Below are 16,850 nucleotides of genomic sequence, written 5' to 3'. Positions count from 1 at the left end.
ACGAAACATGTGATATACGTGTGATCTCAAGTGAAAAGTTCAGATGTAATTAAAAATTCTACACATTTCGATCATTCAATAATCTGGTTTTTACGTGCGTCAACGGAAGTGTGACTGGACTTCCCCGTTATATCACTTTCAGCGAATTGTCAATCGCTCGATCCATCCGCAACTGTACCAGAGAGGGGAAAATATGAAAACGACGGAGTCGCTCGATAAGAATCAAACGAAACCGGCTGTTCGCCATTCCGCAGTATATGTCTGCATTTCACTGGGTTGCTTTCATTAGCGTGCTCCGACTTAAGAGCTTCGATAGAAAGACGCGTCTCTTTGTTCTCTTCTCTTTCCTTCCCAGGGAAAGGTATTTTGGTATAATGCAAATAGCGCGTGAACGAGTTGCGTCGCGAAGTTTTGTCGCGTTGAGCCTACTTATGACTGAGAGTGCAATCGAAGAAAGCAAGCCGACGACACGATTGGCAATTTTTCAAGACGAGCATCGAACTGGAAAGAATTAGAGCAAATCAAGAACAGGTACTTATTATTAATGACTGTTAAATGCAACCTTAGTTGGAGAAATTAGACGATCAAGTGTTACCGTTAGGCTACAGATTTTATGCACTTTATGCACCTATATAAACAATAGAAACACATGCAAACGTGTGTAAAATATAGGCACTTACGTGAAATGAGCGTTTTATGCTATCGTATAGATTTAGTTACTATTCGGTGATAAAGTATCTTTTTGTTCTTGTTGGAGATCAAATGATACATTCGCGTGACTTATAAAATATTTATTTACGTACACACGAATGGCATACTAGTTACTATTTATTATTATTATTATTTTGTAAACAGACAAATTTTTACAATTTGAATTGAAAATATCTGTATTGTTAAAACTTTCTGCAAATTGTTTCGAATAAACAAGCAAGTACTGAAACCACGTAAATAGAATAGGACGTCCTAAGTCAGCCAATTCAGTACTAAAAATAATATTCGGCTTGTATTTCTTTATTTTTCATTAAATAGGAGCATAAAACGTGGCGAACATTCTACTTCTCTTGTCTGTACCTAGACCAAACCAAAATATTCTGAATTAATATTCATTCAATGCTTCGAACGCCAGAAATGCAAGAAATGTAAAATTGCATTACGCACGATGATTACAAAATAAATAATACATAAATGTAAAGCGAAAGTTGTACCCGGAAAGAAGTACGAAAGTAAACGAAGAAAAAACACCGAAAGAATGCGGTATATTGACATAGCATCTCTTTCGTTTCATACTCTAATGGACGAATCAAGATTGCACATATTAATTTTCAGTACACGATCGGCACTTATGTACCAGAGTCGAATTGAATATCTTTATTTACTATGTTCCTTTCATTTTTACGAATAGAAATTTTCCAAAAGGATACCTGTAGGTAAACAACTCGTAGAAAGATCCAACTTTCACTAATAAACCATACACTGTTTCCGCTGTTCAACTTTTCGAAATTATTTTGTTAAATTCGAGGGGCATCAGCTGTTTACGTACCGGGAGCAAAGAATTTTCTGTAATTCCTACAAACTCTAGTAAAGAGATAAAAGTTTTCCGTTGTTATTTTAATTAGATTCCAAATAATACCCATCTGAATTTAACCTGTGAGCAATCCTCCCTTTACAGTAGCAATTGAACTTATGTTTGGAGATTGAATTATATTTTTGGAAATGTTAAAATGTAATTTCACGAATAATGCGTATGCGTATCAATAACCGAGAACACCGTCTTCGATACTACATCATTCAACTCCGATCAATCCTATCCTTCAGCAAGAGTCAATTACTCGAAGTGTGCCAGTATCGTAAGAAAACACGGACCTTTCGAAATGAACGATTCTTTCCCATTTCGAACGCTTATATCAAAATTCTGAACGACCGGTTATCCATACGTGTCGCTGAAATTTTGTAGACTAGCGAACAGATGGAAAATTTGATTTTCGATCGCGTTTTTATGATTTCGGACCACCGTGTGACATTCACCTGCAACACTAAAAAGGTGGGAGTCGGTATAAAGAGAGGAAATACTCGTTGGCGATGGCCAGTGAGTTCAGTGAGAGTGCCGTGATCCTTTTACCGATCTACCGTGAAAGTCAACCATGAAGGTACGCGTTCCAAGACCATTGTGCTCAGAATTCCTCACGGTCCACGTGTGAAGTGTCAATATTCCCTGTCGAAATTCCATCCATCGGGTTCGGGCACGCCAGCTTTCCAATTTGCTTCGTAATTAAAGATTTTCGGCTGTTTCCTTGTCTTACAAGGTCAATTTCATTCCATCGTGAGAATCGATAGGGGTCTAGCTGCCGTTTCATTCTGTGGTTCGTTTCCTGCGGTCTGATCGAGAGTTTATCATCCATGTGAAAGTGAAACACGTTTGTAAACCCTCGCGGGTATTTATACACACAACAATGGAGAAATCGTTACTCTGACTCCCCTTGATCTTCGCACGAAGGTAAAAGTGCAATGGAGGATGACTCACAAACGAGAATGCTCTTCCCTCGTATCTTCTTCGGAGTGTCCGAGTCTTTAATTATCGACATCTTCGTTAACGTCGTCTCTTCTATTCATGACTGATTTTTTGTCTGTTATATGATTTTAATAGTTATTTTTCTTTCGGAGAACAAAATGACACGAAAGGATATATATCTTGTTTTATGTATTATTATTTTGAACACCGATCGAAGTATGCATCAACGATTGGCAAAATTTTAATGAAATAATAGATGAGAAATAAAAAATCACTTCAGGAATTTATTCGCACACTTAATACTCAAATAAACTGTCTCGCTGAAACTCCAACATTGAACGAAATATTAACAAATTGAACATCATTTGTATCTTTTATTCGTTATTCCATAGTTATTATCTGGAATCTTGACCATTTCTGATGAGTAAATTACGCGATCATCGAATCGCCTTATATGAAAGTCGATGTGCGGAGACGAGCAAGCCGCACTCCCGCCTTTCCGTGGATTCGCCAATGAAACGGGCAGCGATTTTCGTGAAAGTCGGTATTAATTTGAATAAATTCATACGGAGTAGAATTTGAGGGGTCCAACGAACGCGTTAAAGCGCAAAGAAAGTTGAGCCAGCGATGAAAGTCATCAGCTTGGACCGTCTCGATAACCGGAAGCGATCTCTTCAATTTACCTCGTGGAATACCTTTCTTTCGAAAGGATCGCGCAGTTTCAGTTGGGGTGATGTTTCTGCTGTCTACCGGCTTGCTTGACGTTTTTTAGAAATCGTGACGAGCGTACAAGTCTGAACGGTTCGTGTAAGAGCGTATGGTAACTGGGTCGAACGTTGACTCTATCAAGTGCAAGACCAAGGACGCTTTGATCACTTTCCTCCGACCGTGGAAACTCCCTTTTCGCGAACCGATTATCCCAAAAATGCGGAAATAATTAAGCTCGACGCTCTGCACTAATAGTTTGATGACCGCGTTTGATGACTTGATTGACCGCGAGTATAAATTGAACCTCACAGTGGTGCATTACACCTCCAGGGAGTCCTAGATGAAATTTATGAAACCTCGTCTAAAGAAAAAAGAACGAAGAACATTTTTAAAGTGATTGTAAGCTCGGTAGAAGTAAACGTATTTGTCTTGCAATCGAATAATGCTTTATTACGTCGATATATATATGTTGATAATGATTTTAATCAACCAAAACCAATCACTGCAGTCTATACCGCAAACTAATTTAATTCACGAGATTTCAAGTATATGTATTGAGTCACCTTTAAAATCTATTAGAAGTAAAAATGTGTCAATATTAATCGTCAAAGAAATTTTATATCGCAAGTCACTTAAAAAAGTATCATTCCATGTAAAACTAATGTGCTGGGAAAAGAAAAAAAATTACATAAACAAGAAGGGCAGATAAAATTAACGACGAAAGAACGTTGATAATGTACACAATGGCTCGAAATGATGTTTTTCTTCGTCTATTCTGTATAGCGTATCAAGAATTGTTCTAAAAACCACACACCGTTGAATTTTGTTACTTCTTCTTCGCGTGCCTATTTCCACGCTGTCAGTTTGCGAAAAAGCAATTGAGAGTAACACGGTCGCAGACAATTTTCACTTTTATGAGTAATAACAGTACAAAACGAGGGCAGTTGAGTGCGTAATGAATGAAAATTTCTTAGGATTCCAGATATATATTTTTCCCCTGCAATTAAACAGATTTCTCGCGAGGAAACTTAAATTCGAGATTTCTATTTAATCTGTGAAGTGATTGTATAGAGCAGTGGACCACAACCTTTCTCATTACTAGGCTAAACGAAATAAAATAAAATTGTCAGCAGCCCGAGTTACATACCAGAACGAAGATAAAATAATATATTTAAATTTAGGTAATTGGCAAACTTATGTAAAAGGATTTTATTAAGGTAGTCGTACTTCGATTGGCTTCTTGAGATAAAAAAACGTACATGAAACTGATTTTAGTCCTCGAATACAAGGTTTCTTTAGATTAGATAGAATTTGACCCGAATAAAATTGTAGAAAGTTGCATAATAGTATTCTGACTTTTATCGTTCAATCGATTATATTCTTATTCGTGTTTCAAATTGAAAATCTTCCACACAAATTTAAGTTAAATTTGTTTAATTATACCAACAATTATGCCTTCGTTCCTTCCGCATGGATGTTTGAATTTGCTTAAAATATACTTCACAAGCCGGACTTTGTGCGCCGCTGGTATGGAGGAACGAGTTTAAATTAGTTGCACTTTCAGTGTACACACGAAGAAGAACCAGTTACCGAAGTAATAAAAGTATACGAATGAGAAATTCTTCAAATAATCGGAATTTCTTAAAATCCGTAGTTCTATTCGTCACAGTACACTGATATTTAAACTACATTACATTGTATAATAGAAACATTATTATCACAATTACCAATTATTATTCTTTCTTGGATTTCAATATTTAATGTTATGCTATGTTACTTTCTATATTTAAATATATTCAATTACTAACAAAATTAGCTTTACTTACTTAGAAGTTTATTCATCGTATTTATTATATTAATACATCATTAAATATAAATTGAAGCTTGTCGTCGATCACATTTGTCCATGCTAATTGCATTCGATATGTCTCATGTTCTTTGAATTATCCTTACGTTTTCGTAGATATATCGCTATTCGTTTAGACGAAGATCAGAACGAACACGTTTATACAGTTTTGTTTTCTTGCTAACGAACGGATAGACTTGTTTGTTTGCCCATCACTCATCGTTTTATTAAATATATGTGTCATCGACTTTCAATACGTGTAGATGTTTTTCATCGTTTTATGTGCCAGTCGTCGTCAATTTCTTCTTTTCCTTTTCCTTCGATACCACTCGTGAAACCAGCAATTTTCTGTCAAGATCACCGTTTGTTGCGGTCACACACACGGACATCTTCTAAAGCGGAACCCTGCACCGCGCTCGTCCTAGTGTTACTTTCACCAAGAACTGCTCCACTTGCTGGATTCACGTTCCTACGCTACATGCACGACTGATTTGCAAACTCACGGATATATTACAACATTTCGTCGTAGCTAATTTGTCATGGGCAAGTACCATCGATCGCCGTACAGTTAGGACGCATGAAATTCACTTCGGAACTGAAATTACCGTGGGGACATCAATAAGCCATCGAGCTTGTTTCGATAATAACTTAACGAGCACAGACATGACGACGAGCGGTTCTCGGTTGGAATTATCTCTGAGAAATACTATGAAATGCGACAAATAGATTCCAAGCGATGTTTATTAGGATTTCCGAGTTATTATTTCATTCTCCTTCGATTTAATCGGAGATTATTCCTATTTCCTATATTCAAGTTTAATGTTCTGCAAAGTTCTGTTTGAAAGTTTCTTTCGATGCCTGGCTTGTGGAGAGATTTTTTAAGGGAAATTGTTGGAAAATACCGAAAGAAAACAAAGCTGATGCTATCAAATACACTCGATATATTAGACAAAATGAAAAGTTTGGAAATACAAAAGGTAAAACACAAAAGACGTGGCTTTTAGCTAATTGTAAGACGTGCACACAGAAGGAAGGAACAAAAGATAATCACACGTACACGGTACACCGACTCCTAGTCTAGGTGGTATTAGTCGATTTACTTTAACAGCAATGATAAACAAAAGGATTCGTGCAATTCGTTCTCGACCTTTAAAAGCAGATGGTGCAAAGTAAACCCGTTCATAACGTTTTCAACGCGAAAACGACTTTACGATTGAACTACTTTAGTTCAAAAGGCCAATCCTTGATGAGAATAGAAACAAGACAACTCGATACGGTCGGTAGTTTCGATGACAAAACTTTATTTGCACACCTCTCTTCCACTGCCCTGTACTTCCTCAACAGATCAAACCACAGCATAACTTAAACTCCTCCCAATTACGCGTCACGCGGACTACGTCGTATTTAAATTCCATCAAAATTCCTACTTCCGATTGCAAATAGTGATCGGCTGAACGCGAAATTACCCTGACGGCATATCGATGGGTTTCAGTTGGCGCAACTGTTTGCACTGGCCTGCTATTCGATCGTCGTCGTCTCGTCGGAGAGCACGGAATCAGGTGAGAAAGATCTGTTGGCACGCGCGTCAGCGCAATTGGAACGCTTGGCGCCGTACAGGAGGTCTTCGTCGGACCAAGGTGCGTCCGACGAGCAATGGCAGTTCCTCGAGACCGGGGCGAAGGATCCCAAGACGGAGCTCCAAGAGCGGCAGATGGCCTTCGAGATCTATCAGATCCTGCCCGAGAACTTACAGAAGGACATCGCGAAACGAATGGGCGGAAGCGAAGCGGTGATCGAACTGCTGGCGAACCCCAAGTACATGGCGCTGATGCAGGAGAGGAGAAAGAGGTCCAAGGGTGGTTACGGGACGAAACGTGACGGATACGAGGGGTACGGATACGAGGCACCACCTGGTGGAGGACAACCGCCGGAGGAATACGGAGGATACGGGCCGGAGCCCACCGATGGACAGTACGGGCCACCCCAGTCGTCTGGATCCGATTCTGGATCGATTATAAAGGGATCGGGGAGCTTGATTGGCGGTATAGCCAAAGGTATAATTGGCGGTATCGTCAGTGCATCGAGCAGTGCATCGAAAGGTTCGTCCTCGATCTCAGCTTCGAGTGCGTCGGACGCGAGTTCCTCATCGAGCTCGGCTTCTTCGGGTAACCAGAACAAGCCAGAATATGGACAAGTTTATTCGGTAACTATGTAATTATTCGCAAAACTTGAGGCTACTTTACGTGCGACGACAACGGGCTCGAGCAGAGCACATCGGTTCGATTAGGTTTCTGATCAGTGTTTCTCAAACTGTGATCCGCAAAGATGGCGCTCGTAAAGGATATCTTTGCAGGTTTGTAAGAAGAGTCGAATGGGATATGTATTTATCTCAAAATGTTCTTTATAGAGTTTCGATAGGAATGAAATGAATAAATTGCTACAGACAATCTTGCGCTGCTTATGTTTTTATAATTCTTTAAGGAAAGGATACACCTTGAGGAGTTTTTAGTTTAAATTTACAATTAGCTGAAGATTACCACTATGAATTGCATTGTAAGCAATAGATAATGTTAATTTTGTATACGTAACAAGAATGACTATTTTCCGCCAAAAACGATACGGAATTTATTTAGAAATAAAAAAGAAATATCTGACGTTATTTTTGGCCAAACTACAAACCTGCAAAGTTTTATCAAAATCAGAGAGTGTCCCTGATCGTGGCTATACACCGTGAAAAAAAGATTTAAACGTATTGTAACGAAATAGGAAAGATTTTCATATAGTTTTCTTTACTAGAAGACACGGGCAAACTAAATGTCACGATTGAATAATGTACAATAACAGGAATTATTGTATTATTAAGTACACTTGTAAACAAATTCTAAAAAGCCACATACAAGACAGCTAAATTCGTATATCGCCTTAATAGATAACGTAAAAGAAATTTAAATAAGGAATAATTTTCCGTACATATATACAAGTTTCCATAAAACAGCTTAAAAACATATTAAAGAACAATAATTTACTTCTACTTCAATAATTCTACGTCTGCGTATTCTCTTAGTCTAGATGAAGTTTGAGAAACACTGTAACGAGTAGCGAAAGGTTCTCGATATTTTTTGGCGAGACGAAAGGCGGTGATCTATACGGGGAACTTCTTGTTGCACAGCAACAGACAAAAGCGCAGCTTGTGCTTTGTTGTCGAGATTATAGAATGTATTAATTTTACTTGTCGACGGAAGTCTGAACGCGCGAAAACGAGCAACGATTGGGAACGCTGATATCGATAAGATTTCATCCATAGAAAATGTTAATGCAACCTTCTGCGAATGAAAGTCAATTCGCGGACGCGAAGAGTTTTATATTTTAACGCGTGTAATACGAATCGATACTAATATTTATATAACTTCTTCGAAACGTCAGAAGTTCCCGCGATTAATGTATAGACGCAGTTTTGGAATTATCTGAACGAACTAACGAATTAAAATTCGATAACTATTTACCTTTAGCGAAGGAAGAATCCTAGAATAGTGTAGTTTACGTAGGATCGTAGTACAAATGATATATCAATATTAACCGCACGAAAGAAAACTATTATGTGGGTCGTCGAGGTTGCAATTAAGGAGGGAAATCTAAGCTGGTTTTCGTCACGGAGCGCCTCTTATTTAAACGCTGGCGGAGCAAGGTTTTCACAACAAATAAGAAAAGGTATAAAAAAAGAGAACAACAATGACGTGTCATTCAATGCGATAGTAACGTTTTACGCGATCGCAATGAAAACGGTACTTTTTACACCTGTCGTAAGATCCAGTCGAATTAGTTCAGTGGTAAGGATTATCCGAATGAACATAACTCGATGTCACGATTATTCAAGTGATTAACTAATCATTAATGTTTAATCGTCGAGTGAAACAGGTTAATCGTTATATACTGCCATCCTAGTTCAAACCTGGACGGAATCTGGATCTTATGAAACGTTGATACGGCGACGAAAGAAAATAATACCGAATAAGAAAACTGAAATTACCGTTTATATCACACTTTCGATAGGAATCAATTGAAACTTTTGCACTGGCGCCGTTATGTATGAATCAAATGCCAGCTACGCGAAGAATGGGGACAGATGACGCACAATTACTTCTAAGACATAAATATATATTAGAATAAAGCCTCTTTATAATAATCAATGCTGTATGGAGCAATTCATAATATTCAATAAAGTGTAGATTAAAATCGCAATTTCTATTGATTTGCACACGCGTGGTATTGGTTAATCGAATTTTTCTATAATAGTACGGCGATAAGGCGTTCGACGTTTGGGACTTCAAAAAGGCGATCATTAGCACATTAATGCAAGCGGTAAAAGCCATAAGTGGCGGTGTGATTGCTTTGAAAGGTCAGCTTATCAAGGGAAGTGGTTACCTTATTTCGTCGAAAAGCAAAATGATTATTACGACGGGGGATGCGATCACATCTTTGGGGCGGACTATCGCGAAGAATGCCGCATACCCTCCGCAACCGCCTCACCATGGTTATGCTTACGATCATCCGCCGGAAACTGGTAAGTATTCAAAAACACGAACGCAAGAAATATTCTTTCATTTCGACAATCTGTACGACTGTATATTTTTTCATCGACCACATCGCGTCGTGTATCCCCTTTTTGTTACAAATCTTTCCAGTACGATTACTATGAATTATCGTGAAAAAACACAGTGTTTTCTCCGCTAGTCTTGCTTGCTCCGAGTATTGAAATACGCAAAAGTGGTTGATAACTCGATATAAATGCAAGTGTATTTGGTGTCAGAGCAATGCTCTTGTCTGTTGTTACTGGAGATGTTCGAGATCAGGAGAGAAAGATCGAGTTCTTTAACCATTTCAATCTATTTTTTTTTTTTTTTACCTGAAGAATCACTGTACAACATACACTTTGAATAAATAGGAGTAAATTGAAGATTGAAAGGTAAGAGAATTGCTCTAATGCCAAATAAACCAGGCTGCCATTCGGTTACCAATCATGCGCCCTCGTATGTTTACATTGTATATTACCGTACGTACTTTATAGTTATACATTCCCAAACTAATTTCGCAATGAAACGATAGGTCACCACGAATCCTACGACGGACCACCGCCTGGCGTCGAGGAATATAGCGAGCCGAGCGAAGAGTACCATGGAAACGCGAATTACGAATCGCCCTCGAACGGTAAGACTTTCTATAATTACGAGGCGTGTTTATTGCCACGCACTGCTGCTAATACATCCAACCTGCACACACCTAAAAGCTTAATTCGTAGGAATTACATTCACGGTGGTCAATTACGTCGTTAGCGTGGCATGCATGCGAGAATAAATAACAGCCCTTGATTCGAACGTGTGACGGCATCGATTGGCGTTTGCTTGAAAAAAAAAAAAAATTCGGTGAGAAGGGCGGAATCTCGGAGGAGTCTGTCGCACGTTTTGAAATAAAGAAAGTAAGAACCGCCTTCGCTTTCAAACCAGATTCTAATCTCCGGAACTTTCCTCTGTATAAAGCGATCGAGCGGGGTCTGGTAGCCGACTCGTGCATTCCGTAATGGCATCTTGAATTCTGGTAGCGATTATTCTATTTCGGTTCTTTGAACTTCGGTTCCGCTTTAGTTGCGCGAGGCTCTTCTCGAACGATTATTCGAACGACTAGATCTCTGAATTGCACGTCTCTGCGATGAATGCCTTATTCTTCTTTGCGCGCGTCGAATCGCTTCCGTGAGAGTCTCTCATTATTCTTGAAATTCGGGCTACGTTTTAATCCACTTTCGCTCTTGTGTGATCTATTCCGCGGATTGCAAACGTTTGTGCAACGTATTGTATTCGATAAATATTTTAACAGTCTTCGCAGGGCAATTGAAACTTTACTTTTTTGTGGGTCCTCTTCGGAAATAAATAACTTGGAATATGGACCTAAAGGTAATTACTTAAAAATGTTCAGTTGCTTATTTCTGAAGAGAACCTAAATGTTCGTAACGACTACAAAGATATCTCTCGTTTATACAAGACGAGCATAACATTTTGATCTCTGTGTGCAATAAACGATCTATTCTTTCTTCTACCAATGGAAATGTGTAAGCAGTGCGTGCTTAAATGTGCGTGGAATGGTGTGTTGCAATTGATACATTATTAAATGTATCAGTGTGCGTAATGTGGTAATCAGTGATTGTCTCTCTCTGTAAACAATGCAAGAAAGTAATTGAACCTTAGAAACTGGAACTTATTCCCGTCTTTTGTCCCATGCTCGTCCTAATGCGTTCGCTTTCTAAGGCAGGCAAACGATACGATACTAAACATACTAATCTTTCATTTCACGATTTTTGGTTAAGATCTATATTTTGGTAAGGTCTAACAAGGTGATTGCAGTATTGTACTTTACAACAATGGTCGTCCGAGATAATCTCAGCTCGTTGCAATTTACATAATTTCATGCTTCAGAAGTTAGTTCTAACGTTTTATCCAAGTGGACATTTCGACTTAAGTTATAGACGTTCTTTAGGGTAGATATGTTTAGAACATTTAATACGATAGACAGAAACATGGAAGCTGCATTATGCCTGTATTATGCCTGCCGCGCAGATCGTTGAATCTTAAATTAACTCGGACAATAAACAAAATTAAACTACATAGGACGAAATCGATACATCGTTTCAAATAATTATGAATGCAATAACATGAAAATATTAATGTAACCTACAACGATTATTATTAACTTTCTAAAATAAGACACAAAATTACCCTAAACAATCGCCTTGGATAAAACGTTAGATATTTTCCGAATTCGTATACACCAATCACCAGTATCACTAATTCTTAGACTAGATAGCAATCCCAAGAAACGAAGGGTTTACCATTGAGACCCGACTGACAGACGTCACGTTTACAGACGATGACCAAGCGGGCCTGCTGATCGTGAAACAGATGAAACCGGTCGATCACAAGAAACACAACGATCACACGGACGTGGACCCTCGAAAACCTCATGGGACGAACGCGGAGAACAATTACCACGGACCACCGCCAGAAGTGAACAAAGACATCAAACACACCCTGAAGGGGAGTATAGACATCTATCAGAAGCCTAATTACGAGGCGGTGACCCATAACCATCCTCCCGATCATCCGCCATCGAGCTACGACGCTCCCATCCATCATCAGACGTTGGACGATGACAAAACAATACCGGATTATCCAGCGTATCCTCCTCTGGCTTCTGGTCCTCCTCTAGGTCACCATGGCCCGTTCACGATTCAACAGAGCCTCGAATATCCACCGATACACATTCGGTACAAGCTTCCCACCAAAGGCAGTTTCGATTTACCTGGCGGGGACAACTCTATGAACGATCTATCCGTGTATTCGAGCTTCTCGATCGGGATGGATCCCGAGTTAGAAGCGTTCAAAATATCGACGGCAAATCACGGAGTCGACTACGATCTTCCAAAACTCCAGTCGCACCCAAACTTTCACGATTCGTCTTTGAACGCTTATCCTGGCGCTGCGTTGCAAGGACCTTTGAAGATACCCTTGCTGAGTCCTTACTCGGCGCCTCACTGGCCAAGTCCAGGACTGCTTCAGCCCGTAGCTGGTTTCAATACGCACGGCGTCTATCGGAGAAGAAATACCGCCAGCAAGAGGAGATCCATCGTCGATGTTCCGCACCGTATGCAACTGCATCGGGTGTAATTTAAACGACTGACCGCAGGTAATTGGATTAGTCGACCTTTGCCCTAGTTCGTGTAAAATCTTTTAAATCGTCGTTTCGCTGGATTCGTACGCATTTTTTTGCGATTCTTGGCAATTTAAACAAAAACATTGTATATATGTCACTTTTTGCACTGTTCTCTCTTTCTGCTTTTCGTCGCTTTGCAAGAGTTCTCTACGAACGAGACTGTCTTAATGTCTTCTTTGACGTACCTGGTGCCACGGTACCGCACTACTAGTCTTTCTAAAGCTCAAGTATGCTACTCTTTGCAGGACTTGTGTATATTATAGCTCGTTACGTAAGTTGGACAAATCAGTCATAGTATGTATGATCCCTAAACAAGACATAGCATAATCACAAATTCCGGGTCAAATTTATCACTTGCAGTTAAATGTAATATAAATATAAATTGTTAGAGTTTATGGCAGTAATAGAAAGATATCTTTGATAATAATGAAGAAAGTATTTTTTAATCTTCTGTTTTTTGATCGAAAGTATTGTCTGTTGCAGTGGTCTATTCAAACCCGATCTACTCCTCTGTGTGTGGATTCAGAGAGCACAAGCGACTCTGAATTCGTATCAGAAATGGAGATTCCAGGTAACTGCGAGAAACGCGAGGAAAGTGTCGTTTTCCTGCGCTAAGTTAGCAGAATTTTACGCGGGGACTACCAATAAGGAGCTTATGTACGACACAATGTTACATTTACTGAACATCTAAGAAGAATGTCCCGGAATGGAGTGTAGATTCAGTGATCGGTATTTTTGAAAAAGGTCACTTCACTGTCAATCTAAATGTTGTATCACGTTAACTGTATAAATGGCGGTACATATTTGGTCCGTCGAGCTAGAGGCTAGATTTTAGAATTTTCGTTTGGTAGAACTGTACATTTGTTTGAATACTTTTACACTGGGTAAAAGTACAATTCATAAACGTATTGAAAAAATAACTAACTAACCAGTAGAGCCGTCGATGGTTGTAATTATTTTTCAATACTTGAAAATTAATCCTGTTATTTCAGGATTACTTGAATACTTGAACTTGAAAATTAATCCTGAAATAACAGGATTAATTTTCAAGTTTCAAGCATTGAAAGTGTGGAAGTTTCAAGTTTCAAGCATTATGAAAAGCTTTTCCATTTAACTTCTTTATGAACTGTTCTTTCCAACAGTGTAAAGGAATGTTTGAAAAATTAGTGGTTCGATGAAGAGAAACTCATAAACTCGAGTCTACTACTCGATTGTCCAACTGTGTACCTCTTGATAGTATTACTATCACGAAAATGCATTATCTGGCTGAAAGCCTGGATTTCTCCAACGTGGCGAACATCACTCAGGGGCAACTTTTATAGTCTTGTGCAGTACGTGTGCGTGTTCGAATTGTGTTTTCGGCGTTTACCTAGTCGACAAAAGAGGACCGCAAGATTTCACAGATGAATCCGTTATTCACGGATGTATCTTCGCGGAGTTATTCGCGAAAAGAAAGCGGTTCGAAATGCAAACGAGCGACGAACGTTGGACAATTACGAGTCGATCCGCGAGTCAAGATAGAGTAGAAAATATGTAATGTGTTTGTGTTTCCGTTGTGATAAATATTGTATTGAAAATATGCTTGTATAGTATTTTTGCGTAATTTTGATTGTAAGTTATTATTGTTGTGCCTGGGTTGCAACCAACGATTGAAAAGGGAACGGGATATCAATTGCTGATCGTCATCGTCTACCGCAAATGTAACGGATGGAAATTGTTAAATGTTTATCTTGTACATAAGAGCAAACGAGTTTTTTTCGCGGTGTCGATGTCGATCACTACGCAACGAAAAAGGCCATAAAAATACGAATAATTACTTTATTCTCTCCTCTCTTTTCTAATGTTTATTCGAATTCGTTATTATTGTAGATTTTATAATATTTGTACTATCTTTTGCGATTTAAGGATATAGTATCATTAAAATCAAATTAACATTAGTAAGCGAATTTCATACTATTATTCGTTATCAAGCTTATAAATAAAATTTTTTGATTATTATTACCGTGACTTCTTATTTATTGCCGTTACGTTCGATGGACTCGCTTGATAAATGACTTGGCGTATCTTTCGCTTAGCTATGTCCTGTTTTATATTAAATTTTGCTCATAAATCATTTTCCTTTATTTTAAACTTTCTATTTCCGTGCTTGTAGTCCAGTATATTGTCCACTTTCGAATCAAATTACACATGAAACAGAAAATGTATCACGATTATGCAGAAAGAAATTGAAGATCGATATCGCGGTGATTATAGGAAGTATACTTTGTTGCTGTTTCTGCCGAGATAAACTACGATCATTAAGCGACTTCAAAGTACGATAAAAGACATCCACGAAATAAATCGTTCGGAGCAACGTCCTGCCTCGATCTCCTTCCATCAAGTATCACAGAGGGTACGATGAACTTTAAAACCTAAATGATACCTGTTCTGTCCACGTACGCACCCGAAAGGTAACCGCAATCCTTCTCTAGAGGACGAACGTTGAACAACAAAGTAATTGTTTGTCATCTGCGATCACAATTTTTACTCTACGTGCGAGAAAAAATTGTAACGAAGAGTATCAGGAAAATTAATTACGAATTTTCTCGTAAAATACTAGAATTTCCTACATTAAAAGAACAAAATTGACATCTCGATGCTTCCACCCACGAAGGAACTATCGCCACTATACCGTGTGTCCATTGAAACCATACACCTTCCACGAGCAACACCTCTTCCGATTGCAATTGGTGTATGAACTCGTTGGTTTATGGTAAATATCTCCGAAAAATTTAATATATAACGTGTTTGATATTTAATTGTTAATCCTCTTCAGTTTATATAGATACTTCCGCGTGCGTTTTTGGTCATCTCTAGCAAATTTAATAGAAATCGTTTGGTATTTATTTTTAGCTCCTCTTCGACATGCATTGATATCATTCAGGATTCCATAAATCGAAAATATTTCTTTGGTGTTATTTAAAATATCCGAGGTATTAAGATGGCTTGTTTGTAGTGGGACACCCTGTAGTGGGTCACTGGATCACACACGCTGCTTCGCACATATCGACGCACACAGGTGTATTCTCACGAGGGAATCCAGTAGCAGGATATGGAGAGAAACGGCGTTTGACCGGTCTCCGATCGTTCTGTCCATCTGTCAACTCACGGAGACTCCATGATACAGTCACAAATCGACTTTACTGTCATCCTGATTCTTTTTTTTTTCTATCTCGTTGTAACGCGTTCACGAAAATAATTGAATTTCACGCGCGGTAATGGTTTCTTTTTTCGAAACAGTCGGAAAGAAGAGTCGAACATTGTTTTTAAAGTTTGATTCCACGTGTGAAGATCGCTTTAGAAAATTTTTGAAATATCAAAAATATTTGTGTACCGTTTCGAAAAATTCTTGTTTCTACAATTCGAGTATTCCATGTTTTCACAAAATTCATGGAACGATTTGTTTTTAATTCTTCTCAAGTTTAAAAAATACTTCGAACAAAAATAATTAGTTAAATGACGACTATAAGGATATAAATTTAATGATACGAATAATGCAGAAATAATACAGAAAAAATTTAATGAATAATTTGTTTCTTTTTAAGTATTTCATGAACTTGATTATTTGTTGTTTTAGATTTCATGAAAAGATAATTCGGATACTCCTGTGGTGATAATTCTTAATTAAAATTCTTACACTGTAAATGGGAGTGACAGATTGAAGCGAAACGATACCACTGGTTACAGATTTTTTGCCAGAGATTAATAGCAACAGAATCCAGTTCCATCGGAACGTGTTAACCAACTAGAGTATCGTGAACATTTCTCACGAACGTCAATTAAGTTTGACGAAGTGGACCAACAGCAGAAATATAACTGTAAACAAATTTAAACAAGCATATATCTCTGTATTGCTTAGAAAATATGAAAATTAAATAAACATTTGGCAAGAAAATCCTAAGATGAAGATAAAACAGACTCGTGTTTTTAGCCAATTCACGAAAAAACATTTTCAATCTAGTTACAAATCCTCTTTGAAGAAAATATGTA

The 16,850-nt window shown here is 38.3% G+C and overlaps 1 protein-coding gene across 2 annotated transcripts; it reads left to right on the top strand.

The window, feature by feature from the left end:
* Window positions 1-170: 170 nt before the first annotated feature.
* On the top strand, window positions 171-13,815 carry LOC128872146 (uncharacterized). 2 transcript variants are annotated; one of them, XM_054114550.1, is made up of 6 exons: window positions 171-531; window positions 6,556-7,266; window positions 9,357-9,624; window positions 10,167-10,268; window positions 11,961-12,794; window positions 13,305-13,815. In XM_054114550.1, the coding sequence occupies exons 2-5, from the start codon at window positions 6,775-6,777 to the stop codon at window positions 12,773-12,775; spliced, it is 1,677 nt and encodes a 558-aa protein (XP_053970525.1). In that variant the 5' UTR covers window positions 171-531; window positions 6,556-6,774; the 3' UTR covers window positions 12,776-12,794; window positions 13,305-13,815. The 2 variants fall into 2 exon arrangements, with proteins under 2 accessions (XP_053970525.1, XP_053970526.1); XM_054114551.1 differs by having other exon boundaries at window positions 176-531; window positions 11,976-12,794.
* Window positions 13,816-16,850: the final 3,035 nt, after the last annotated feature.

Source organism: Hylaeus volcanicus, chromosome 2 (assembly GCF_026283585.1).
Source record: "Hylaeus volcanicus isolate JK05 chromosome 2, UHH_iyHylVolc1.0_haploid, whole genome shotgun sequence".
NCBI lineage: Eukaryota > Metazoa > Arthropoda > Insecta > Hymenoptera > Colletidae > Hylaeus > Hylaeus volcanicus.
The sequence above is the reverse complement of the archived record's forward strand: the minus strand, read 5'-3'. Positions and strand labels throughout refer to the sequence as shown.